The sequence below is a fragment of the Danio rerio genome, chromosome 15 (assembly GCF_052040795.2).
Source record: "Danio rerio strain M-AB ecotype USA chromosome 15, GRCz13ab, whole genome shotgun sequence".
Lineage (NCBI taxonomy): Eukaryota > Metazoa > Chordata > Actinopteri > Cypriniformes > Danionidae > Danio > Danio rerio.
The window spans coordinates 28,337,683-28,364,841 of record NC_141035.1 but is presented as its reverse complement, the minus strand read 5'-3'; the positions used below and the strand labels follow the sequence as shown (position 1 = coordinate 28,364,841).

The window sequence follows — 27,159 nt, the reverse complement described above, 5'->3', positions numbered from 1 at the left end:
TAGTTAAGTTCTTCAGGCCTGTTCGAAAACTAAAGATCCAGTAAGTGTGTATGTGTATGAGTTAGGCTGGAACTAAACGTTTAACAGACGTGGCTATTTACAAAATATTTCTAAACATATGCACCAAAAGGCTATGAAATGCATATAAGGCATATAAAATGTTTGTTTCTGCCTTCACGACACCTGCATATTTACAGGTCGGAAAGCAAGCACTTCAAATACTAAGTGCATTCTGGACGCAGCTATATTGTGTGTTTGCACAGAAATTGCATGTAAATATGATTGGATTGACTTCAACTTTAGTTGATTGATTGTGATTTCTTTATTTTTTTTATTGCTGTTATCTGAAGCTGTTGCTTTAGTAGTTTTGAAGGGCTCTGAGTGTGCTTTGTAAGTGCCGTATCGTCGTCCCAGGCTGGCGGCCGTGTGTGTGTGTGTGTATGTGTCTCTCTCTTGCGGTGTTTTATGGGCTGTGTGCTGCGGTGTATTGACCTCGCTCTCACCCCGGTGCCACCCAGCCAGTGCAGGCACCATTGGCCCCTGCCAAAATCCCACAGCGCCACATCTGCTATCCATAAACGCCAGCCACTCTTGCTCTCCATCTCCTTCTCACACCCCTCCATCCCCCTCTCAAACATATTTGCTTATTCTTGTTTTCCCAACTGAGCGGCACTTAAATTATACTCCTGCACAATCTCTGTTTTACATTCAATTTAAACACTCAGTGGTTCTGCCCTTATCTCTTCCTCCCTGCAATCCATCTCACTCTTATGTTTTTCTATTCTCTCTCCTCTTCCAATGGAAAAAAAAAAATAAAATCTTTCGCCCATTATGTCTTCAGTGGGATCCAGCTGTGTGTGGTGGCAGTGAACTGGGAACCACAGGACATTCCTGGTCCAAGCGGCCTCAAGCCACCAGCGTTAACTCCTTCTGACTGTGGTCGAAACCAATCACATGCTCATCTGAGCGCTGTCCAATATACCTCCATGTAGTTTGTCCCTAACTGTCACAAACATTTCGCTTTCCATCAGCAGAGACGCAATTCAACATTTCCACGTTAATCTCGAGCGGATGTTTCTGGTAAGCGGAGGAGTTCGAGTAGCAGGAAAAGTTGACAGTTGCATTCCATGCATGATTTTAAGGCAAAATTCAAGGGTCACTGCACATGAATACTACCACTAATAACTGCTTAGGTCTTGTTTTCTTAAAAAAATAATAAAATATTTTATATAATAAAGTTTATGGCATTTGACTATTACCAATTCATATGTTAATCAATTCATGATTTCAAAAATAAGATAAAACATATTAAGTGGAAAACAAAGTCCTTAAAAAACTAAAAAGATTAACTTTGTGCTTATAAAATCATTAGGGTTAAAACCTTACGAGTTTTAATCAATGTTATGCCAATGCTTTTACACCAGAAGTAATTAGCAAGGATTTTTGGTAGATTGAAATGCAGGAATTGCCATAAGAGCAATTTTTCATCTCGAGATTTAAAATATTACAAAATTGCTCTTATAACAGTAGAAGTTTCATAATTATGTGATTAAATCTTTTAACTGAAGGTAATTGTAACCCATTTTTCTATGATATCAGCACAAAAATTGCTTAGAGAATATAACGAAGCCCCTGAAAAAACTTATAAGAACTAATATGTGCTATTTTAAAACTGTAAGCCAAGGTGGAAGGAAATATTGCCAGTTTTTGGAAGACATAAATGCAGAAATAGCAATTACAATGCAACACAATCCATACTACAGCCTTAAAAATGAGGCACTTGCATTAAGTAGGGCCAAATTTTGGTAGATTTAAAGACAGAAACTGCCATGACGATGGAACTAAATCCTTAAAAATGATGAGAACAATTAATATACATGCTTTTATAAAATTATAAGCTTCACATTTCTGTGTATAAATCAATATTACGATGAGGCACTTACAGTGGAAGCAAATGGGGCCGTTTTTTACATTTTTAAGGTCGTTTTAGGGTTTACATTACATTGCTATGGCATAGGAGGTATAAAAGAGCATATAACTTTACACTGAAAACATTTGTACCAGATTCACACTTAAATCACCCTAATGCACATTGTGTAAGCTTTGTGACTAAACTATTAAATATTTTAACAATTACCGATTGGCCGCATTTGCTTACGTTAACCCAGATTTTTTTGTTCCCCTAAACAGCAAGCGACGAGTCAAAATTAGTTTCTGTGGTAATCAACCTTATTCCACAAATGCTGTCAATGGAGCTTAACTCGTATTGAACCCTTGATATTCCTTTAAGGACAATCTCCAGCGTGGGAGGATTAGATTTCCTCTCTCGATCATGAACATTTGGCCAGGCACACCACACCCCATTCAGCTTTAAACAAGATGTGTTTAACACATCCCCGCTCAATGCCCCCGGTGCACCACGGCTTAAAAAATGAAGCAGAAAATAAATGGAGTGCCTCGACTTAACCGTCCAGAGCTTCGAGTGCACCCCTAGGCAATAAAGAAGTATTACCCTAGCGCGATTGTTTTATCATTATTTGACTTTTTCCACCGTAATCAAATTCACTGCGCGGGATAAAAATGTACGTATTGAACTTTTGATACCCCGATTCTTGGATGCAGTCGTGTTTTCTGAGCCCAAAGCTTCACCTTCTCTTTTCCCAGACATATTGGCATGCGTCTGTGGTGCAGTCCCAACAGAACCTGGGGATGAATCATGTAGCTGCAAGCATGCAAGAGCTCTGTTTTATGATAAATATTACAATTCATAAATCATTGTTTCTCAGAAGAGCGCGGGGAGGGAGCAGAGAGAGAGAAAGGGAACTGGAAAACATTTGGGGATCCGGCAAGAAAACAACGGAGGGTCACGCTCTCTGTGTGAGAGAGAGTGTAGATGGTGGTGAAAAGGGGGCTTCAGGTCAGGGATCCACCGGGGAGAGGGAGTGGTGGAAGAGTCTGCAGGAATGAAGGAGAATAACACACACACACACACACACACACACACACACACATCTGCGCCATCATCTGCATACGGCAGAATGGCAGCATAAATCATGGTCGCAGTGCATTCACACTAATGGCTGCTCACTGCTCTTCTTCACGATGGCAGCCAGAGGACAGTCAGGCCTGCAGTTGTTGTTGAGGACATACTTGAGGGCGATAATATTCCAGCGTGAGGTTTGGTTTGAGCTAAATGATAAGAAATAAAAGATTGCAATGACAGTATTTACAATGAGAGTTTAGATGCGGCTTTTCTCATAAAAACACGAGACGTGCTCACTTTGGGTTTAGGCTGGAATTTAGTTCAGTTCACACTACTTTTTTTGCTACTCTGAATCAGTCCAAAAGATGCATTTAGTGGCTGGCAAGCATTTTGTGTGTCTGAGAAATTATTTTATGGGTTAATTTGTCAATCCGAGGCTGTAAATAACAATCAGCAGCATTATGTTTGCAGTGACATCGGTTGAAAACATCCCAAACTTGTTTGATGGTCTCAGAACGGCGTTTCAGTTAACATTTGATGTGATGCTCTATCCAGTTTTACTTCAATACATGTTTGCCATCTAGTGGTCATTGAGGGATTAAATTAAATAAAACTTTGCCACTCAATGAGACAAATTTAAACAAGCAGAGGAATTAAACGTAGACATTTAATGGTATAGAGATTGAGAATGTGTGTATATCCTGTGACACAAGCAGTTGGTGTCATGTTGTGTTTCTATTGCATTCAGTTCATGACTTCCTGCCTTTACTCCATGTCTATGTCAGCCAGCGCTGGCGGCTCCTCTCTCTTGACCCAGGGCAGAGGGACAGGAACGTAGGGGTCGTACGTCCAGTGAGGATAAACCCTCTTATAGAGGTTCATCAGCACAGTGTCCTGAGAGCGCAGCTGGCTGTCGAACACACACTTCATGTGGCCATGAGTGCCTGCAAAGAGCATGGATAAAAGCGAGTCAACAAACGCAAGTCAGAGTATACTCAACTTCAAGAAATTTTCCCTGTTCTATCCTGAAAATAAACTACACCAGCTAGTGCTTGTGTTGCAACTGCTTTTATTCATTCAATCAATATTATTTACAAACAGGACTGATTATCATGTACATAGTGCAGAATTGCTTATGAATAGGTATGACATAAAATAGTTGACCGTATTATTAATATTGGGTTGAATTGAAATATAAAAATTATTTAAATTATAAGTTATTGCTAGTGTTTTTACTGCTAATTTATTTGCTATGTTGCTACCAATAATATTACTACAAATAATAGTTTATTTTATTTACAAATAAAAACTAAATACTTTATATACTTTTATTATCACTTTTATAATTCTAATTAATTAATATTAACATTCATTAACTATATTTACTTTAATTTTATGTATTTAATTGTTTAATTGGTAACACTTTACAATAAGGTTCATTAGTTAATGCATTTACTAACATGAACTAATCATGAACAACACATGTACAGCATTTATTAATCATAATTAAACATTTACTAATGCATTATTAACATTCAAGTCCATGCTTGTTAACATTAGTTAATGCACCATGAGTTAACATGAACTAACAATGAACTACTGTATTTTCATTAACTAATGTTAACTAACATGAACAAATACAGTAGTAAATGTACTGTTCATTGTTTGTTCATCTTAGTAAATGCATTAATTAACATTAACTAATGAACCTTATTGTAAAGTGTGTCCGTTTAATTCATATGTACATATTCATAATTATAATACAATCCAAATTACAAACATTAAAACATTTAATATTCATTTATAATAATTTTCATTTTATAATACTACTTTCACTAAATTATGTTTATAATTATTACAATGAATACCATTTCATACTCCAGTTTTTTATTAATTATACCAATTTAATCATCATCATCATCAGGCAAAAAGTATTTTCACTAAAAGATCAAATTATTAAAAATATGTTTTTATTACCCAAAGCTTCCTTGATGTGTCCTCGTCGGCCCCACTTTGTACGTAGTTCTACTGGCTTAAACCACAGAATATCATCTGCAAAAGAGATTGGACTCAATCAATGTGAAATTTCCTCATTCACTCAACACTTATTTTTCCATCTGAATGTGAACAATCTGTCTAGTGCCTTCTTTCTCACCTCTGTTGAAGAACATGTAGCGAACCACAGCTGAGCGCCGATTGATTTTGAAAGGGTGTCCACTCAACACAATCCTCTTCAACACCACACGCCGAGGATCACAGCTCAGAAGACTACCGGTGGCCACCAGATCCTGCATACCTGTGGCACAGGTAAAAATAATAATTAAATAACTTTAAAAATATATACTTTTTTTTATAATATATGTATCAGAATGTTTTGTCTGATTCTCTTCACCATTGTCTCTTTGTTTGAAGACCAAGACTCCGGCGGTGGGGAAGGTAATAGGGGCATAGAAAGACATGATTGTAGGGGCATCAGGGCGAAGAAACCGCTCCAGCTTGTGTTTATCACCTGAGAACACACATTTAATATCAATGATAGGTTGATTAAATTACATAAAAATATTAATTAAAAGACTTAAAAAACTTAAAAGTTAAAAAATATATATTAATTATTTTATTTTATGCAACAGTTCTGTCTGGTTCTTGAATCTGATTGGCTGGTAGCCATGCGATACTCTGCTAGTAACAGCACTCGTCCAGCCTCTTCACTCTTCACCCTTGTGTAATACTACACCCACATACAGCAACAAGTAAAGGACACTACAGTTTGATAAATATTACTGCTGTTGGACAACATAATGTACTTTTGAGGCTTTTTTGTTGAGAATGTAGTTGTTCAGATTCTAACTATGCAGTTTCAAGGTTTTGAGACTCTCAGTGTTTGATTTTCTTTTTTATATACACGATTATGCCATCGAACTGTTGTAGAAACGCAATATCACACTCGTAGAAGTGCGATGTGGGTGTATATCGTCAATAATGGGACACTAAGGCACTGCAATCCAACGCCAATCAGTGCCGATATAAAGCCACATTGCACTGCTCATCGTGTGATATTGCTCATATATAAAATGTTTTGATTGTGCCATTATTTACCACCCTGTGTTATAAAGGGAACTGTCCTTTTAATAATCTAATGATTTTTGGCATAAAAGAAATAATTTGAATTGATAATTTTGACCCATACAATGTTTTTCTGGCTATTGCCAAAAATGTACCCATGCAACTTAAAGGGATAATTGACGCAGAAATGAAAATTCTGTTATCATTCACTCACCCTATCCTTGTTTCAAACATTTATGAGTTTCTTTCTTCTGTTCTATGCAAAAGAGGGTATTTTGAAAAATCTGTTGTAAACCTGTAACTTTCCATAGGAGGAAAGTCAATGGTTACAGGTTTTAGCTTTCTTCAAAATATCATCTTTTGTGTTCAACAAAAGACTCAAAGCTTTGGAATCACTTAAGAATGAAAAAAAAATCCTTTTTTGGGTGAACTAACCCTGTAAATGTTTTGGTCCAGAGATAAATACCAGTACCAGTGTTGTAAATGTGGGCAGGTAATAATGCACTTTATAAAGGACGTCTCAATAACATGTTTGCCTTCATAGTCTCTTATTACCAGTAGTGTGCTGAGAGAAGATGGCTGAAGCTCTGAAGCGTCTGAATCCACACTGAAACACCAGCTCTTCTTTAGACTTGATGGGTTCGGTGTTACTGGGATGCTGCCGCACCAACACATTCATAACTGACATCTGAAAAGAGACAATTATTCCTCATTATATTATTTCTAAATGAATGCATTTAAACAGAGCAGCACTAATATATAAATACTCAAACATCACTTCAATACGTGTCCTTTTTAGACATTAAGGTGATTGAGAATCCTCCAAGTGGCAATTACCTTCTGTTCATGTGGCAGCAGGGACACCAGAATTAATGGTTTACCAGTCTGAAAACTCTCCATAACTGAGGGGGGAACGTCAACTATATGAAGTGTCACATACCAGCCCACCTGAGAAAATAATTTTAAAAAATCAATTACTTGAGAAACAGTAAAACACCAAAGACTCAGGGCTATTAACCAAGACAATTTTAAGAACTATTTTTCACTCCCTCTCCCTCTAATACAAACCATTGCTCCGTCTTCCTCATTAGCAGCATCTGCTAGTATTCGGCGCCGCATGCGTTCAAAGTTTTGGAACTGGAAAATGCGCGAGTAGTTTGAAGGCAGATTCTCTAGCGGGTCCCATGGAGATGAGCGAAAACTCTTCAGACCTCTGTACCTCTGAAACCTGAATACGCATAACAGACCAGTCAGCTGAGAAGGAACTACTGTGAAAAGATCTACTTTATTCATTAAAGAAAGAAAAAAAATAATTTTTATTTAACAAGATTGCATTCAATTAATCAGAAGTGAGAGTCCAGGCATTTATAAAAGTTAGGAAAACATTTCAAATATTTGCAAGTTTTGGATTTATTTTACTTAAAAAAAAAATTTAAAAAAACACTGAAAAATGTTTCTCGAGAAAAACTAAGGTGGACAACATAAACTTTGGTGAATGCTGTGAAATGTTTCAAAATGTAATATTATAGTGCTAAAGATGTTTTACATTGTCATAATATTTTACATAATTGGCATTTTACAGTGTTTTTAATTAAATAAATGCAACTTTGGTGAGCAAAACAAAGATAACGTAAAGTTTTGTTTTTTTTTTAATTTGTTTAAGTTTAAATTTTTTGGTGTTTCTTGATAAAAAGTTAATACATCAGTCAATATAAAATTGTTCCATTTCAGCATTAGTGTTATTATATTATTAATTACCTCCAGAACTTTTAATAGTAATTGTGCTCTGCGTCCTACGCCTTTAAACACCACAGCACGATCACTGCATGTTTGCATTTTTCTTTTGAGATGCAAGTCATTTTTTAATAAAAAATAAAAAAAAATAAATAAATAAAAATCGCATACCTTCTCCTAACGCATGTCTCAAAATCAATTCCGTTTTTACTGTTGATATTTAGAGCCAGTTAATCAGGAAGGGATGATTTTGACCTCTTTGACTTGTTGAATGGAGACGCTGCTTCATTCGCACGTTTTTTATGTGATAATCCAGTTTTGCGCATAAAGTTAATTCACATTTTAGGATGAAAACATAGATAATGTGGTAACACTTTACAATAAGGTTCATTAGATAATGCATTTACTAACATGAACTAATCATGAACAACACATGTACAGCATTTATTAATCATAATTGAACATTTACTAATGCATTATTAACATCCAAGTCCATGCTTGTTAACATTAGTTAATCCACCAAGAGTTAACATGAGCTAACAATGAACAACTGTATTTTTATTAACTAACGTTAACTAAGATGAACAAATACAGTAGTAAATGTATGGTTTATTGTTTGTTCATGTTAGTAAATGCATTAATTAACATTAACTAATAAACCTTATTGTAAAGTGTGACCGATAATGTTAACATCTACTGATCTCTAATGGCCATTACAAAATTTTATTAAAAGGAAAGCCCCTGTTTACTCAAAGTATTAAGATCACAAGTAGACCAAGGAGATGGCTTATGTTTTAATCCCTCCCCTTTGTCCACTCCTATAAATACGTGGTGTAAGAATTGACACTTTATTCTAGAATTGTGAAATAAACTGCATAAATCAGCAGCTTTCATTTTTGGTGTGAAGGCCAAAAAACTGCATAAAACTGTTGGTTTGTATAAGAATCACAACTGGTATGAGGCTTTAAACCAAACTTAATTCAGAGAGTAAAGTTTAAATCCAATTCAGCTAGCAGACTGTATTCAAAAATATCATGTTTTGCTTAAGAATTAGGCCAGTAGGCAGAGAGGAGATTGCTTATACTGTAAGTGCAATAAAGTATGTATATTGAAGTGGTAAAAAGCAAACAAACTCAAAACTGTTCTGAACTTAAACTTATTTTTAGCATTGTTCACTAGTCATCAGATCACCAAAAATGCATCTTCAGGGGGTCTGCGGGGTCTTAAAAAGTATTAAAAGTTGATAAATTAATTATAAGAAAATTAAGGCCCTAAAAGGTATTACACAGTCTCAACCACATTTTTTATGAAGTCTTAAATTTTGTTCAAACATTGTCCAAAATGTTTGACTCCAAAAAAAGCATAAATATATTTATTTTCCTCCTATTATTAACAACAGCGTGCTCAATACACGCGACTGGTTAAGGCCGGAGCACATCCGGCCAAGCTCCTCCATCCAGGTGATGTCACATAATTTGCGGCAAACGCAATGTAACGCTTTCCACATGTATTGAAACCATAGAACGAAACAGACGGCTAAATGGGAAAATGCAATATTGCGTTCTCCTGATTGGAGAAAGACGAGTTTAAACAGTGGATGAAGCCTGTCACTGAAACTAAACGTGTATTTATTTTCTAAAGCTGGTCCCACTTTATATTAAGTGTCCTTAACTACTATGTACTTACATCAAAAAATAAATACAATGTACTTACTGTGTTTATAATGTATTTGAGAACACTTGGGGTGCATTTGAGTTGGGATAGAGGTTGGGTTATGGACAGGTTTGGTAGCATGGGTAGGTTTAGGGGTAGGTTAAGGTGTAAGGGATGGTCAACAGTTTATTCACAAATGTAATTACAAAAAAATTACAAAAATACATACATGTATTTAATCAAGCATAAGTACACAGTAAATACGTGTATTTACACAATAAGTACATTGTAACAAACTATTAATTCATGTGTAAGTACATATTAGTTAAGGCTACTTAATATAAAGTGGGACCCTAAAGCTTTGTTTCTTCTAAGCTTATCTGAGTTCTGTTGCATGGTTGTACTCCATTGATTTAACTACAACGGTTTATTAAGTTACAGGTTTGTTACTGATTAGAACTTGAAGCGGCGATAAGGTCTTAAATATTCTGAGAAGGTCTTTAAAAAGTCTTTAAAAGGTATTGAAATTACCTTTAGGATTCCTGCATCTACACTGGTGTTATTGTGAGGGCCAAAGAGATGTTTTGAGATATTTTTTGTGATTTATGAACCAAACAAAACGACTCAGAATGTAACTTAAAATTTGAAAAATCCTTGAAAATTTAACATTGCTGGTCCCGTTCCGTATCTTACCGTGTCCTGGATGGGACATCCAGGGGAGTGTCAACTTCATCAGGGAACATCTCATTGGCACGTGCCTCTCTGTATCTCCTCAACCCTTCTCCCTCCTCGCTTTCGTTCATGCCTTCGTCATACTTCTGATCGGCTCCAGTGCGTCCGGTGGAACTGATCTCCTCCTCCTCTTCTTCTTCTTCATCGTCATCATCTCCTTCAGAAGCACATTCAGAGCCGGCATCCTTAGAGGAAGAGAAGCATGTAAAAAATTCTCTCTAGACATACATCCACATAAGGTCTAGCAAACCCAAACAAAGCCCTCCACTTCTTTGAAGTCCACTAAACAGACAGCAAGAGTGGCTGAAATGGGGAAAAAGACAAGACATAGCGCTGGGGTGCCGTAACCCCCCTGTGGGGTCAACCTGCAGAACAATGGCAGGTGCAGTAATAAAAATAATCTCCGTAATCATCTGTAGTACCACTTCCCCATTGTTAACATGTTGCATTGAAAAGTCTCCTTTGGTGCGCCCCAAGACATCAAACGCATGCTAATTATGATTAAAGAAAATAAATGGACCAGAGCTTCCATACATGTCAAGCTTCCCCTTGTTCTTTCAAGCCCAGCTGGTATAAATAAATGACCGCCCCCTCCGCTAGTCTCGACAGGAAGTTGTGTCCAAAGAGCAGGAAGACTGAAGGCTTCTCTCGGGACTCCCTCTCCAAACACTATTGTTGCGTTGGGATGCCTGGCACTAAGGCCAAGCAGCAGACATTGAGAAAACAAACAGTGCCTCTCCACCATGCAGCGCGCAGTCACGTATGCACTGGTCCTCCCACACCGTGCCCACCCTCCATCTCATCCCTCCGACTTTATTTAGACCTTCAATCACTCGGGCAGCTGGATAGACTTGGGCTTTACTCGCTTCTGCCAAGATCACTCCTGATTGAATGGGTCTGCTGCCACCTCTCGGGTTGCCATAGCAAGGGATAAACAAAAGCTCTGTTTGCTTATCAGGATGTAAAGTGTAACTGTATACAGAATCAAAACAAACATACACAATCATGCATGTGATCAGATAAGAACAAAAAAAACACACCCCCCTCATTAAAAGTGGCTATATAGATTATTAATAATTTATCATTGTTAATTTTTGCTGTTTATTTTTCAAATATATTTCTGCTGTACGGAGACCCAGAAGAGACGTGATGAAGGGAAAAACTGGATGAGAGAAAAAAAAAAGAGTGATAGGAAAAATAAATATTTTTACGTTTTTGCGTCCCCTCGAAAAGATGCTGTTCCATAAACAATTCCTGTTCATACACTTCCGTTTCGCTGGGATTATCTCATAATTTAACATTCTATCCTGTTCTCATCCTATCATTAAGTATTTCCCCATGTTTTTAATCTTGAAACCATGTTGAAATTAATATAAAAATGTCTTCATTCTGCATCACGGGGTGCAGTGGGTAGCACGATCACCTCACAGGAGGAAGCAAGCAAGTGCTCCGGTGTACCCCACAGTCCGAGGACATGTGGTATAGGTGAATTGATTAAGCTAAATTGGCCCTAGAATATGTGTGTGAATGTGAGTGTATGTGTGTTTCCCAGTGTTGGATTGCGGCTGGAAGGGTATCCACTGGGTAAAACATGTGCTGAATAAGTTGGCGGTTCATTCTGCTGTGGCAACCCCTGACTAATAAATGGACTAAGCCGAAAAGAAAATTAATGGACGAATGTCTTAATTCACTTTCTATTCATCAAAGCTATTTGTCGATCATCGCCTTTTATATACATGTATTCGCTGATTCAGAGGTTGCATAAGCACTAACAGAGGCGCTCCGTGTGATAAACTGATCCCAAATCAGCTTCTGTACATGCCCTTTAAAGTGACATCTCTGTTATCAAACAAGTGAAGAGCAGCAAATGCATCTCTCGTTTTGTTCTTGATAACAGAGGTGTCTCTTAATGAAAGCACAGATCTAAAACCATTCGATTCGAATTAGTTGCAGGGTTCATAAACATTTTAACTACTTAAATTCCATGACTTTTACATGATTTTTAAGACTTTTAAGTTCCTGACCTAATGTTTCATACAATGTCTACATATGCGTGGTAAAAAACAATACATGTTAAAATTTATTACAGCATATGGTAAAACAGCCAACACTCTATTTAGTTACAATTTATAATTATTCATTAATTTTCTTTTCGGCTTAGTCCCTTTATTAATGTGGGGCCACTACAGCAGAATAAACCGCCAATTTATAAAGCATATGTTTTATGCAGCGGATGCCCTTCCAGCTGCAACCCATCACTGGGAAACACCCATACACACTCAATCACACACATACACTACAGACAACTTTAGCTTATCCAATTTCCCTACAGCGTGTCTTTGGACTGTGAGGGAAAACGAAGCACCTTAAGGAAACCCACACGAACACGGGAAGAACATGCAAACTCCACACAAAATGCCAACCGACCTAGCTAAAACTCGAACCAGCGTCCTTCTTGCTTTGCAGCGATACCCACTGCGCCACCATGATGCCCAATTTATATCTATGTAAAATGAATTTCAATAATGCCTACACTGCACTAATGTGAAAGCATGTAATTGGTCAAGGACAGAAAAGCAGTCAAGACAACTAATCGATATTCAAGTACAGATATCCGTTTTCCATAACTTTTCCAAAACTTTGTGAGTTTTTCTGATTTTCCAAAACTTTACCAGGCCTGGAAAATGCCATGTCAAAATTCCAAGATATTCCCAGGTTTTCCATGACCGTATGAACCCTGTAGTTGTGTTTAAAATAAAACATGCAGGACAGACAAGTTTACATATTATACACAATCGAATCCCAAAGAGTTCTGCACTTTAGCGCCTCTTTAAATGGTGTGTACAAAATCAGTTTATCATATGGAGCGCATCCATCAGTCAGCGCTTGTACATGCATTCGCTGATTCAGAGGTTGCATATGAAGGGCGATGATCGACGAACAGCAAGATAACGCAAAACATCTTTGCGAGGGAACGAAAACATTTTTTAAATATATTGTCCTATAACTCCCAGCCAGTTTTTTTTTCTTCCACACATTTTTTTCCCCACCATCACATCCCTTCCAGGTCTCCGTAGTGCTGTACAGCAAAATGTAAAAAAAAATGTATTAAAAATAACACAATGTAAATTTTATTCATATCGAAATAAAATTGCAAGAAATATTTAGTGTCTAAATTTCTTTTAAACATTAAGGCCACCATTTTTAGGTAAAGATGCTAAAAACCCGAACTAAATATGCTTTTTTATTGCGTTTTAGTGTGTTTTTATTAAAGGTCACGTGAAATTTAAATAAAGTTAATTTAAATGTTAGTATCAGTATTGTTAGTTTTATTTAGTGCTTCAAAACAGTGACAAAATTTGCGTTTAGAAGATATAAAACTGATATAAACATGTAAAGCTTGTAGTTTGTCACTTCTGCCCAAACGAAAAAACAGTTTTATTCACGTCACCTCATACTTCAGTTTCCCATCAAATCTTGACCAATCAAATGCTCTCTAGTGTTTCTAGTATCTAGTATCCGCCCCCTTAAAGACTCTTCTCATTTGATTTTCATTTGATGTGCTTGACCTCAAACATTCTCACTTGCAGCGCAATGATAAAACAAAACCCAATTGGCTTTTTTTTTTTTAAAGGAGAGGAGCTACACTACGTCCCGCTCTTCGTGTTTTGAGATTGTCAAACATGGAATAAAAAAAGCATATTCCAAAGCACTTAATTGTTAAAGCACTTTTAATATTAAAGACTACAATAAACCCTAGATTGCAACCTATAATAATTAACTGCTAAATATTTTTACATAGAATAATCAACTACTCAATTACAAATGTTTTGGGAAAACATAAATCATATGTAAAGCAATTTTCACACTACCATCTAAATCAAAAGAAACAGATTCTACTCTTGTTTGTTGTTGAAATATAATTCATTAAATTTCCTTTTCCGAACAAACACATCACTAACAGAATAAGTAAATTAATAAATACTAATTGACCTTATTCTGAAATGTGTAAGTGCGCTCATTTCGATTTAGTTTCCTTTAGGAGAAATGACTAGGAACAATAAACAGCAGAAAACAGTCAAACTACTTGCCCTATAAACAAGTGTCCATGACTATACAGACAAAGCAGAATAATATAATAAGATGATATCAGTTTGCAACATCACGCAGGGTAACAAGTTGTTTTCAACATTAAAAATGAATGGAAGTGAATGAGACCTGAAGTCTTGGGCCAAAGAAATTCAAATGGCTGTGCCCGCTCGTACGCAATAAATAAGGTCAATGGACTAATATTGTGCAATTATTGCTCTTCTCCACAGAAAACCAACAAGACGATGTTTACAATATGCTTTATGTAAAATGTCTTTCTGTTGAGGGAAAAGGGAAGGAAATGCTTTATCAAGAACCCATGACTACCTGTGTCAAAATAATAGAATAATAGAAATAATAATAAAGTAATAAAATCTCACCTGAGATTCATTATCTCCATCCATTTCATCGTCCATCATCTCATCATCATCATCATCATCACAGCTGTCATCATCATCATCCCCATCATCACCACCATCCCCTTCCTCCTCAGCATTTTCATCAATAATCCATGTGGCCTGATAGTCGGATGTCCCCTTCGGTACCTTCATCACTCTCCTCTTCTTACTGGCCTCTGAATAGAAATTAAAAAGCACATTAATTACAGCTTGTACATTATCAGGCCCTGTTTCCACCTAGTATTACCATCCATTTTCTGCAAATGCATCCAAGTGTAAACAGGGTTTGAGTGTTATTCACTATTAATTACTCATTTTTCTAGCTCCATTTAGGTCACTGGCAGAGTTTCTTGCGCAGCTTCTTGAAATAAAATACTTAAGCAAACCTCAAGATTAGTATTGCTGTAAGAAGATCTCTCTCTGTTTTGAGCTTTCTTGAGATAAAAATCAAATACTGTGAAGGATAAAGTGTTCATATACGTTTACTGGAGTGATTAATAGGTTATATTAAGAACATTTGTCAATGTATGAATCAAACAAGCTTGATGATATCAAGTGTATGCATGTATGTGGGCAGACAGAAATCAGAACGATGAAGCCACTCTTTGACTAACATTAACTTCTCACTAATGCCAGCGGTTGATTACAGTATCTCAGATCCCATATATTCACATCTGTTGGCAGTAGGGTTGGGCATCTAAGCTATAATGCCGATCCGATACGCATCTCGATACAAAGAATACGATCCGATATATTAGCGATACATTTATGACATATTGCGATGCAACACAATACGATTCACACCCATATCACGATACGATGCGATATTTCAGCACTAACTAATTAGATCAAGTTTATGAGATGATGTGAAAGAGGATGCTGTGCCATTGAATGAGTTTGATTATTTATTAACCAAGCAAAACCAAGACTTTTTTTACAAACTGGCTTTTCTCTCAGAGCCAGAGTGTCAGTTTACAGTAGAGGGCCATTTTAGAACATATAGCACATATTATTTAAGTATTTTCAAGATAAACAGAATGTATAAGTGCAATATATATTAAAAAAAATATGTATATATTTGCACTCTTTCAACATAAATAAATTTAGCATTGCACAACAAGAATTGTGATTAAACTTTTCAACTATGAAAACAAGTTTTACAAAGATATATTTTGCCACTGATTATTCAAAACTTACGGTCGTGAACTAGCAGTTATGCTGCGTTGAAACATCACTGTCACTGTAAACAACAGGCTAATAAAAATATAACAAACCAGCAATCTTCTTGCTGTGAGGTGGTCAAACTACCCACTGTGCCACCGTGACACCCAATTATTTTTATCATTATTATTATTAATATTATTATTATTATTATAATTAAATAAAAATTAACAGGAGGAGGTGTTTAAAACCTTCGTTCTCCGTGACACTAGGCTGAATATCTTTGCAGATGAACAATGCAATAGCATTCGTTATTGGCGTAGAGCGAGCAGAACTGTTGCGCATGGAAAAAAAAACTTGCAATGCTTTTCTCACCACTTTTGGAACTGGTTGAAGCAGTGCGAAAGCCGGGGATGCAGAAACACTGGAAGATGCTTCCACAACAACACCGTGGCGCCGCTTCAAGTGAGATATCAGATTAGTCGTACTGCCCGCGTATTTTACAGATGCGCGGCACATTTTGCAAATTGCATCTGTCCTGTCATGTCGTCCATCCTTAAATCCATAATGTTGCTTGCCATACTTTAGATTTAAAACTCAGTGGGGAATAAAATGTTTGTTTTGCTTCTCGCGCTTTCTGAGGGCGCACCACTAGCTTCACCCGCACACCTGATACACTGAGTTGTAGTGAAAGTGTACACATCCGCAAATCCGTTGCTAAGGCTTACTTTATGTAGGTCGATTAAATTATGCGCCAAAAACAGGTTGACAACACTTGTTAATAAATAAAAAATACATTCTATATTAAAAATATAAGCTGTATCTCGGAAAAATCGATGCATCTCGCAAAAACCGATGCATCTCGATTTGCTTCCAAAATTTCATTCATCCTCTGCTGCTCTACCGATGCACTCGCATCGTGCACGCACATGACCGCGTATCGATACATATCGGTTAATCTTCCCATCCCTAGTTGGCAGCCCCCACAGAGCACTGCGTGTTTGATTAAAGGTATTGTTCACCCAAAAATGAAAATCCTCCAATCATTTACTCACTCTTCACTTGTTCAAGATATATTTGAGCTTTTTTCTTTTGTTGAACACAGAAGAAAAAATTGTGAAAAACGCTGCTTCCTGGCACCTATTGACTTCCATAATTATCTTCTTTAGTGTTCAACAGAAGCAAGAAACTGATGAAAAGTTTAAAACCAAATAAGGCAGAGTTTATAATAGGGTAATTTTTATTTTTGGGGAAATATCACTTTAACTTGACGGTCAGTGTAAAGCATTGTTGTAATTGCACTTTTATGCTTTTGTTTTTTAAAATGCTTTTATATGTTTTCACTTGATTTTAGTTCACTTTAGTTAGGCTGGCTTGTGTAGCAAGCCAGACTACTGTTATCCTATTAAACTTATTATTAGGCTGGCTTGTCAAAGCCAGACTACTGAAATGCTATTTAAACTTATTATTATTTTTTTTTTTTTTTTTATTAATCTTCTGAGACTAAATTTCTAACTCTATCTCCTCCTAGAGCTTTCAAGCTATTACCACCAAACTCGCTCCAGACCTCCAAACTATTCTGACTCGTGTTGCTATATCTCCTCAGACTGATCCGACTTTCGGTTTTCCGAAAAACGTCCCGGGACTGTCGAAAAAATCCCATAGGCTTAACATTGGATCAAACTTTGTGAGCTCATAACTCTGCGTCAGACTGTCGCACAGACTTCTAACTGGGCTCATTTAACTCAGACTATCAAACTGCCAATGACTGATCACCTTTAAACTTTCTAGCCACGCCCTAGCAACCACTTTTTGACCCTAGTAACTGTCCCATAGACTTCTATTCAAAAGACTCTCATTGACTTAACATGGGATCAAACTTTGTGAGCTCATAACTCTGCATCAGACTGTCATACAGACTAATGGCTGAGCTCATTTAACTCAGACTACCAAACTGCCAATAACTGATGAGCTTTTAACTTTCTAGCCACACCCCTAACTACCACATACTGCACCCTAGCAACTGTCCCGTAGATTTCCATTACAAAAGACTCTCATTGAGTTAACATGGGATCAAACTTTGTGAGCTCATAACTCAGCATCAGACTGTCATAGAGACTAATGGCTGAGCTCATTTAACTCAGTCTAGCCAGCAGCCAATCACTGATGGCCTTTTAACTTTCTAGCCACACCCCTAACTACCACATACTGCACCCTAGCAACTGTCCTATAGACTGTAATTAGCTGTGCTATTAAATGCTTATAATTCTAACATGCTAATGACATGCCAATCATGCTAGCAACATGCTACTCATATGCTAATCATGCTAATGACATGCTAACTCATACTGGAAACATGCTAATGACATGCTAATTTGTACTAGAATCATGCTAGTAACATGCTAATTCATACTAGACTCATGTTAATAACTGGCCTACATGCATATCTTTGCTTAGCAGTGTCCTATTGACTCAGACAACCAATGAGCATCTCAATATGATAATGAAGCTCACAAGCCACGCCCCCAAATTGATTCCATAGACTTCCATTAAAATAGGCCAAGATGCATATTTTTGCATAGCAGTGTCATACAGACATGGGGGTTGGTTCATTTTACTTAGACAGCCAACCACATTCAAGTGCACTCTGTAACCTCGCCCATAGCAACAAAACAGAGTACCCTAGCAACCATTCATCAACAGCTATATCTCAGCATCAGAACATCGTAGAGACTTGGAGATTGGCTCGTTTGACTCATGCTAGCAAACGGAACTTCCTAAATGCTACACATGCTAGCAGTGATTAGCTACATGCTAATATTGACTAGCCAAGTACTGTAACTTGCTAGAAATGCTTACTAAGTATAAATGTTTTATCAAGCATGTATGTAAGGCTTGCCTAGTAACCAACCAGGGTACCCTAGCAACTGCCTAGCAACCACCCAAATTACCCTAGCAACCGCCTAGCAACCACCTAGCAACGGCCTAGTAATGCCTTAGTAAGGGCCTAGCGACCACTCAGGACACCCTAGCAACCGCCTAGCAACGCCTTAGCAACCACTCAGAATACCCTAGCAACCACCTAGCAACACCTTGGCAACCACCTAGCAACCACTTGGGACATCTTAGCAACCGCCTAGCAACACCTTAGCAACCACCTAGCAACCACTCAGAACACCCTAGCAACTACCTAGCAATGCCTTAGCAACCACCTAGCAACCGCTCAGGACACCCTAGCAACCACCTAGCAACACCTTAGCAACCACCTAGCAACCACTCAGGACACCCCAGCAACCGCCTAGCAACGCCTTAGCAACCACCTAGCAACCACTTAGGACACCTTAGCAACCACCTAGCAACACCTTAGCAACCACTTGGGCCACCATAGCAACCGTCTAGCAACACCTTAGCAATAACTCAGAACCCCCTAGCAACCACCTAGCAACACCTTAGCAACAACCTAGCAACCACTTAGAACACCCTAGCAACCGCCTAGCAACACCTTAGCAACCACCTAGCAACCACTCAGGACACCATAGTAACCACCTAGCAACACCTTAGCAACCACCTAACAACCTCTCAGAACACCCTAGCAGCCGCCTAGCAACACCTTAGCAACCACCTAGCATCCATTCAGAACACCCTAGCAACCACCTAGCAACCACCTAGCAACCACACAGAACACCCTAGCAACCGCCTAGCAAGACCTTAGCAACCACCTAGCAACCAATCAGAGCACCCTAGCAACTGCCTAGCAACAACCTAGCAACCACTCAGAACACCCTAGCAACCGCCTAGCAATGCCTTAGCAACCACCTAGCAACCACTCAGAACACAATAGCAACCACCTAGCAACACCCTAGCAACCGCCTAGCAACATCTTAGCAACCACCTAGTAACCACTCAGGACACCCTAGCAACTGCCTAGCAATGACTTAGCAACCACTCAGAATACCCTAGCAACTACTTAAGCATGCTATGTGACATGCTAATTCATACTAGAATCATGCTAGTAACATGCTAATTCATACTACAATCATGCTAATAACATGCTAATTCATACTAGAATCATGCTAATAACATGCTAATTCATACTACAATTATGCTAGTAACATGCTAATGCATGCTAGAATCATGCTAATAACATGCTTATTCACGCTAGAATCATGCTAGTATCATGCTAATTCATACAATAATCATGCTAATAACATGCTAATTCATGCTAGAATCATGCGAGTAACATGCTAATTCATGCTAGAATCATTCTAGTAACATGCTAATTCATACTAGAATCATGCTAATTCATGCTAGAATCATGCTAATAACCTGCTATATCTTACTAGAATCATGCTAGTAACAGGCTAATTCATACTAGAATCATGCTAGTAAAATGCTAATGCATGCTAGAATCATGCTAGTAACATGCTAATTCATGCTAGAATCATACTAGTAACATGCTAATTTATGCTAGAATAATGCTAGTAACATGCTAATTCATACTAGAATCATGCTAGTAGCATGCTAAATCATACTAGAATCATGCTAGTGACATGCTAATTTATTCTGGAATCATGCTAGTAACATGCTAATTCATGCTAAAAGCATGCTAATAACATGCTAATTTATATTAGAATCATGCTAATAAAATGCAAATTTGTACTACACTCATGCTAATAACATGCTAATCGATGCTAGAATCATGCTAATTCATACTAGAATCATGCTAGTGACATGCTAATTTATTCTAGAATTATGCTAGTAACATGCTAATTCATGCTAGAAGCATGCTAATAACATGCTAATTTATACTAGAATCATGCTAATAAAATGCTAATTTATACTACACTCATGCTAATAACATGCTAATCCATGCTAGAATCATGCTAATGCATGCTAGAATCATGCTAATAACATGCTACTTATACTTTTTCAAACTTTGAAAAAACTTTTTCAAACATGCTAATTTATACTAGAATCATGCTAATAAAATGCTAATTTGTACTACACTCATGCTAATAACATGCTAATCCATGCTAGAAACATGCTAATGCATGCTAGAATCATGCTAATAACATGCTACTTATACTTTTTCAAACTGTTTTTAAACTAAACAAACTATTACCAACAGGCTTTGTCAAGCCAGCCTCAAAGTTTGTCTCGACGAACTTTACTGTCTAGTTATATTTATTATTCTTCTTCTGAGACTAAAAATTAAACTCTATCTCGTCCTAGGCCTTTCAAGCTATGACCATCAAACTCGGGTCAGACCTCCGAACTATTCTGACTCGAGTTGCTATATCCTTTCCGACTGATCCGACTTTCGGTTTCCCGAAAAACGTCCCGGGACCGTCGGAAAAATCCCATAGACGTAACATTGGATCAAACTTTGTGACCTAATAACTCCGCATCAGAATGTCACACAGACTTCTAACTGGGCTCATTTAACTCAGACTATCAAACTGCCAATGACTGATCACCTTTAAACTTTCTGGCCACGCCCTAGCAACCACTTTTGGACCCTAGAAACCGTCCCATAGACTTCCATTGCAAAAGACTCTCATTGACTTTACATGGGATCAAACTTTGTGAGCTCATAACTCTGCATCAGACTGTCCTACAGACTAATGATTGAGCTCATTTAACTCAGTCTAGCCAGCAGCCAATCACCGATGGCCTTTTAACTTTTTAGCCACACCCTAACAACCAGATACTGCACCCTAGCAACTGTCCCATAGACTGCCATTAAAGAGGTTCAGACTGATATTGTCATGCTGCAGTGTGATAGAGACATGGGGGTTGTTTTTAACTGTTCATACTGGCAAGAAGCTTTGATACATCATCAGTCTAAGCTGTCAATCAACTCCATAGCAACAAAACAGACTAACCTAGCAACGATATAACAGCAGCTATATCTCAGCATCAGAACATCGTAGAGAGGCAGGGGTTGGCTTGTTTGACTCATGCTCGCACTCTATCTATCTATCTATCTATCTATCTATCTATCTATCTATCTATCTATCTATCTTTATCTATCTACCTCTACCTATCTATCTATCTATCTATCTATCTATCTATCTATCTATCTATCTATCTATCTATCTGTCTGTCTGTCTGTCTGTCTGTCTGTCTGTCTGTCTGTCTCTATCTATCTATCTATCTATCTATCTATCTATCTATCTATCTATCTACCCTATCTACCCTATCTATCTACCTCTATCTATCTATCTATCTATCTATCTATCTATCTATCTATCTATCTATCTATCTATCTATCCATCATGCTAACAACATGCTAATTCATGCTAGAATCATGCTAACAACATGCTAATTCATGCTAGAATCATGCTAGTCACATGCTAATTCATGCTAGAATCATGCTAGTCACATGCTAATTCATGCTAGAATCATGCTAACAACATGCTAATTCATGCTAGAATCATGCTAATTTATGCTAAAATCATGCTAGTAATATGCTAATCCATGCTAGAATCATGCTAACAACATGCTAATTCATGCTAGATTCATGCAAGTAACATGCTAATTCATGCTAGAATCATGCTAGTATCATGCTAATTCATGCTAGCATCGTGCTAACAACATGCTAATTCATGCTAGAATCATGCTAGTAACATGCTAATTCATGCTAGAATCATGCTAACAACATGCTAATTCATGCTAGAATCATGCTAGTAACATGCTAATTCATGCTAGAATCATGCTAACAACATGCTAATTCATGCTAGAATCATGCTAACAACATGCTAATTCATGCTAGAATCATGCTAACAACATGCTAATTCATGCTAGAATCATGCTAGTGAAATGCTAATTCATGCTAGAATCATGCTAACAACATGCTAATTCATGCTAGAATCATGCTAGTAACGTGCTAATTCATGCTGGAATCATGCTAGTACCATGCTAATTCATGTTAGAATCATGCTAACAACATGCTAATTCATGCTAGAATCATGCTAGTAACATGCTAATTCATGCTAGAAGCATGCTAACAACATGCTAATTTATGCTAGAATCATGCTAGTAGCATGCTAATTCATGCTAGAATCTTGCTAGTAACATGCTAAATCATGCTAGAATCATGCTAACAACATGCTAATTCATGCTAGAATCATGCTAACAACATGCTAATTCATGCTAGAATTGTGCTAATTCATGCTAAAATCATGCTAGTAACATGCTAATTCATGCTAGAATCATGCTAGTAACATGCTAATTCATGCTAGAATCGTGCTAACAACATGCTAATTCATGTTAAAATCATGCTAACAACATGCTAATTAATGCTTAAATCATGCTAGTAACATGCTAATTCATGCTAAAATCATGCTAACAACATGCTAATTCATGCTAAAATCATGCTAGTAACATGCTAATTCATGCTAGAATCATGCTAACAACATGCTATTTCACGTTAAAATCATGGTAATAACATGCTAATCTATCTATCTATCTATCTATCTATCTATCTATCTATCTATCTATCTATCTATCTATCTTTTCATACTTTTTAAAACTGTTTAAACTAAATAAACTATTACCGTCAGGCTTTCACAAGCCAGCCTCAAAGTTTGTTCTCAAACTTTAAGAATCTAGTTACACTTTGTTTACATTTTTAAGTGAATATTATATTCTTTATCGCTTTATTTATTTACATCCAATTTCTGAGTTACAACTTTAAATATTTTTCTTTTTTATACTTGGGTTACTGTTTAAACAAATTTTTAAACTTACATTTGAACTTTTTTTTAGATTTTTGTTTTTCATTTTAATATTTCTATTTGAGTTAGGGCTGTGCAATTAATCGAAAACCCGGTTTCGATTTTGACTTCTAACGATTATGAAAAACCATTAATATAGATTATTAAACGATTATTCCATCATATACTGCCCCTTTTTCAGTGTTGCTCTGCAAAGCTCAGTTTAAGACAAAGTATGTACTGTAATGTAACGTTTGCAGCATGGGATGCGCATCATTCATTGATGTACGTTCGAATTTCATATTTTTTAAAAAGCATGAAAAAAGCACATGTTGGTGTGTGTTCGCACCATGCTTAGCCTCAGACAGGCTCGGAGACGAGCAGAGCAAACACATCTAACGCCATCTAAATGCGAGCGCTTTAATGGTCAAATAAATGCACATGTGTCAGAGCGTGATGTTTAGTGATTATTCATATTCACCCTGATTTGTGTAATAAACAAAAAAGTTGAGAATTAAAAGACATGTGAAAGAGAAAACATATCAGACGCACTATTCTTAAAGTGACAGCGCACAATCTTCCTGCTGCTGCCTGTTTTTATTATTAATCAACCAACAAAAGGAGAAATTCCCTCATTGCTCTTGACTGAAGGACTTTTGTAGCCAGTTTTTTTTACAGTGAAGATGCTTAAAGCACACTTTAAACATAACAGATTTAATAACTCATTTCTAATAACTGATTTCTTTTATCTTTGCTAGGATGACAGTACATCATATTTTACTAGATATTTTTCAAGATACTAGTATTCAGCTTAAAGTGACATTCAAAGGCTTAATTAGTGTAATTAGGCAAGTCATTATATAACAGTAGTTTCTTCTGCAGACAATCAAAAATATATATTGCTTAAGGAGGCTAATAATATTAAAATTGGTTTTAAAATATTCTAACCTGCTTTCATTCTAGCCAAAATAAAACAAATAAGCCTTTCTCCAAAATTAATTAACAGAAGCATGTTTAAAATATTATGTCCCGTTAATACGCACCTTCAGCCTCCTCCAGCTCTGCTTCTGTGGGCCACGTCTGCTCTCCCTCCATGGGGTCGACTTCTGCCTCTGCCTGTAGGCTCTCTCTCTGAGCAGGGTCTGCTTTCATCAACACCCGAACATCCCCATTCACCTCTCCATCTCCACCGTCCTTCAGGAAAAACTTAATCTTAATAAATAGACTAATTAATGCTATAAAAAATTACTGCTAAAACAATCAATTGTGACACAGGAACAATTCCACTAACCTCAAATAATCTGCTCAAATAGAAAGCAAAAATCCCACATGAAAGGATATAATCACAGCCAACTAATACAAATTACTTTTAATTCAGTTAAACTGAGTTTTTGTAACAGTTGTTATTATTAAGTGGTTCTCAACCAGGGGACTGGAGTCCACTAGGGGGCCTCAGCAAACTTCTGGCCTTACGATGCCTTAAGGCAGGGGTGTCCAAACTCAGTCCTTGAGGGCTGGTTTCCTGGAGAGTTTACCTCCAACCCTAATTAAACACACCTGAAGCAGCTAATCAAGCTCTTACTACAGATACTAGAAACATTCTGGCAGGTGCGTTGAAGCAAGTTGGATGTAACTCAGCAGGACACCAGCCCTCCAGGTCCGAGTTTTGATACCCCTGACTTAAGGTATAAATAAATCACCCTAAAAACACAAAAGCAGATATTCTGAAGAATATTGGAAATGGATAATCACTGCATTGTGTAATATTTGTATTCTTGCAGGACATTAATGGTTACCAAAGTTTCCAACATTCTTCAAAATATCTTTTTTTGTTAGAAACTCAACAGGTTTAGAACAAGTTGAGGAAGAGTAACTAGTGAATACATTTTCATTTCTGGTCTCTTTTAAATTAAGCTAAAATGTACATTTTACTTTTAAATGATAAAAAGTATGATTTTCCAACAGAAAGTTTTTGTAGTGACAGTAAATAAAATTTTTATCTTGATCATTAAACTTTTAAAATCAGCAATAACCAAGCACTTGAATTAAGACAGTATAGGGTTTCAAATATTGATATGAATAATAATACACTTTAAAAGACATCACATCTTTACAGAAGCACCCACTTGTATGGCAAAAAAACAAGGCTTTTCTCAACTGACCATCCTTTATTTATCTATCCATTTATTTATTTTTACCAGAATTCCAGAGTTTACTACTATAGTAAGATGTAGGCAAATAATCAGTGTGACATTTAATGCTTCAAATATACTTTCATATCTTGAATATAGGGCTGGGCAATAATTCGACATCGATAATTATCACGATATAAAAATTTTCGATAAAACGATAATGACAGTTCGATAACTGCTCGATAATATTTACGCACTATGCGTAACGTTGCGCAAGCATTTTGCAGCCTGCCCTTCCGACTGCTGCACGCCAAGTTCCGACAAGTTCACAGCCATACAGTGTTAGTTGCACTTAAATGAGTAAGAAAGAAATAAGGTAAAAAAGGTCAGAATCACAGACACTGTTGACAAGAAACGTCACTAGACTTCATAAGCTACTTACTTTTTTTGCTATCTGAAACAAAACAGAGCAACGTTCACCGCAAACTGAGCAAACGAATTGTGTCATCAAAAGCAGGTAACACCACAACCTGTTTCACCATGTAAAGCAAGAACACCCTTATGAAGATGCTAAGAAATTACAGACCTAAACAAGGGTTAGTAAACCAGCGCTGCTACCCAGCAGAGTCTCATGTCATCCTTTTCGAAAGCCTTGCCTTACGAGAAAAAAACACCCGAAAAGACATGACAGAGGACACAATCTCAAACACATCTCAATGAACTCTTGATGCTTGCTGTAAACTACAGGCTGCATCATTTATTTGTTACGACAATAATAGGATATTTTGATGTCAAGCTTATGTTTTTTTTAAATATTAAAATATTTGTTTTGAAATCTGTAATACTACTATTGTCCCTCATCGACAGTAAAAGAACCAGCCTTTAAATATTTAAAGGACATAATCACAGAGGAGATATCAGATGCTCAAGACATAATCTTTCAATAATCAAATGCAAACATGCACAATCCTTCACTGGCGAAAAAACACATGAAGGTAAACCTCCACAAAATCTGTATAATAAACAAAATGCAGTCTTCAAAGGTTAAAGTAGTCCGCTCACCATCATCTCCACATCTCGTCCTGGTTTTGCTGGTCGAGATGTTGACAGAACTATTGGCAGAGGGTCTGCTGGAGCATCGATCTGGCTGAGCTGAAAGTCTCCATGACCTGTGATGTGCACCAGCCGGTTGACTTGCAGAGGACAGCCTCGAATATATCCTGACACACAGAGAGTCCCCAACCCTGTCCCGCTCTGGCTGTTATTGGGCACATATGTGGCTCTCTGCGCCAGCAGGTGTGAGCGGCGAGAGCGGAACCCCAGACGCCTCTGTTTTTGCGCTGACAAGTGCCGTAGAAGCAAAACGGCATCCTGATCACCATCCACAGGGAAGAGACGTGCTTCTGGGAAACGAGACTCTACCAAACGAGAGAGAGCTCGTCGGGACTCAGTGCGCTTCTTCACTGCTAGATCAGCCACTCCCTGACATACCAGTG

At 37.2% G+C, this 27,159-nt stretch overlaps 1 protein-coding gene and 1 long non-coding RNA gene across 3 annotated transcripts in view; one reads left to right on the top strand and one right to left on the bottom strand.

The window, feature by feature from the left end:
* Nucleotides 1–3,632: 3,632 nt before the first annotated feature.
* The window catches only part of tsr1 (TSR1 ribosome maturation factor), a 28,956-nt gene continuing 5,429 nt past the window's right edge, over nt 3,633–27,159 (bottom strand). The window contains 11 exon segments of one of the 2 annotated variants that reach the window (NM_001037370.3): nt 3,633–3,927; nt 4,961–5,035; nt 5,139–5,279; nt 5,376–5,492; nt 6,602–6,734; nt 6,884–6,994; nt 7,115–7,274; nt 10,127–10,350; nt 14,635–14,828; nt 24,575–24,725; nt 26,726–27,159. In NM_001037370.3, coding sequence (NP_001032447.3) covers nt 3,749–3,927; nt 4,961–5,035; nt 5,139–5,279; nt 5,376–5,492; nt 6,602–6,734; nt 6,884–6,994; nt 7,115–7,274; nt 10,127–10,350; nt 14,635–14,828; nt 24,575–24,725; nt 26,726–27,159 — 1,919 coding nt within the window. In that variant the 3' untranslated portion in view covers nt 3,633–3,748. 2 annotated transcript variants of the gene reach the window in all.
* Nucleotides 12,320–24,607, top strand: LOC147840652 (uncharacterized). Its single transcript, XR_015509522.1, has 3 exons — nt 12,320–15,335; nt 16,794–17,176; nt 23,428–24,607. It is a non-coding gene; the product is annotated as an uncharacterized LOC147840652 (long non-coding RNA).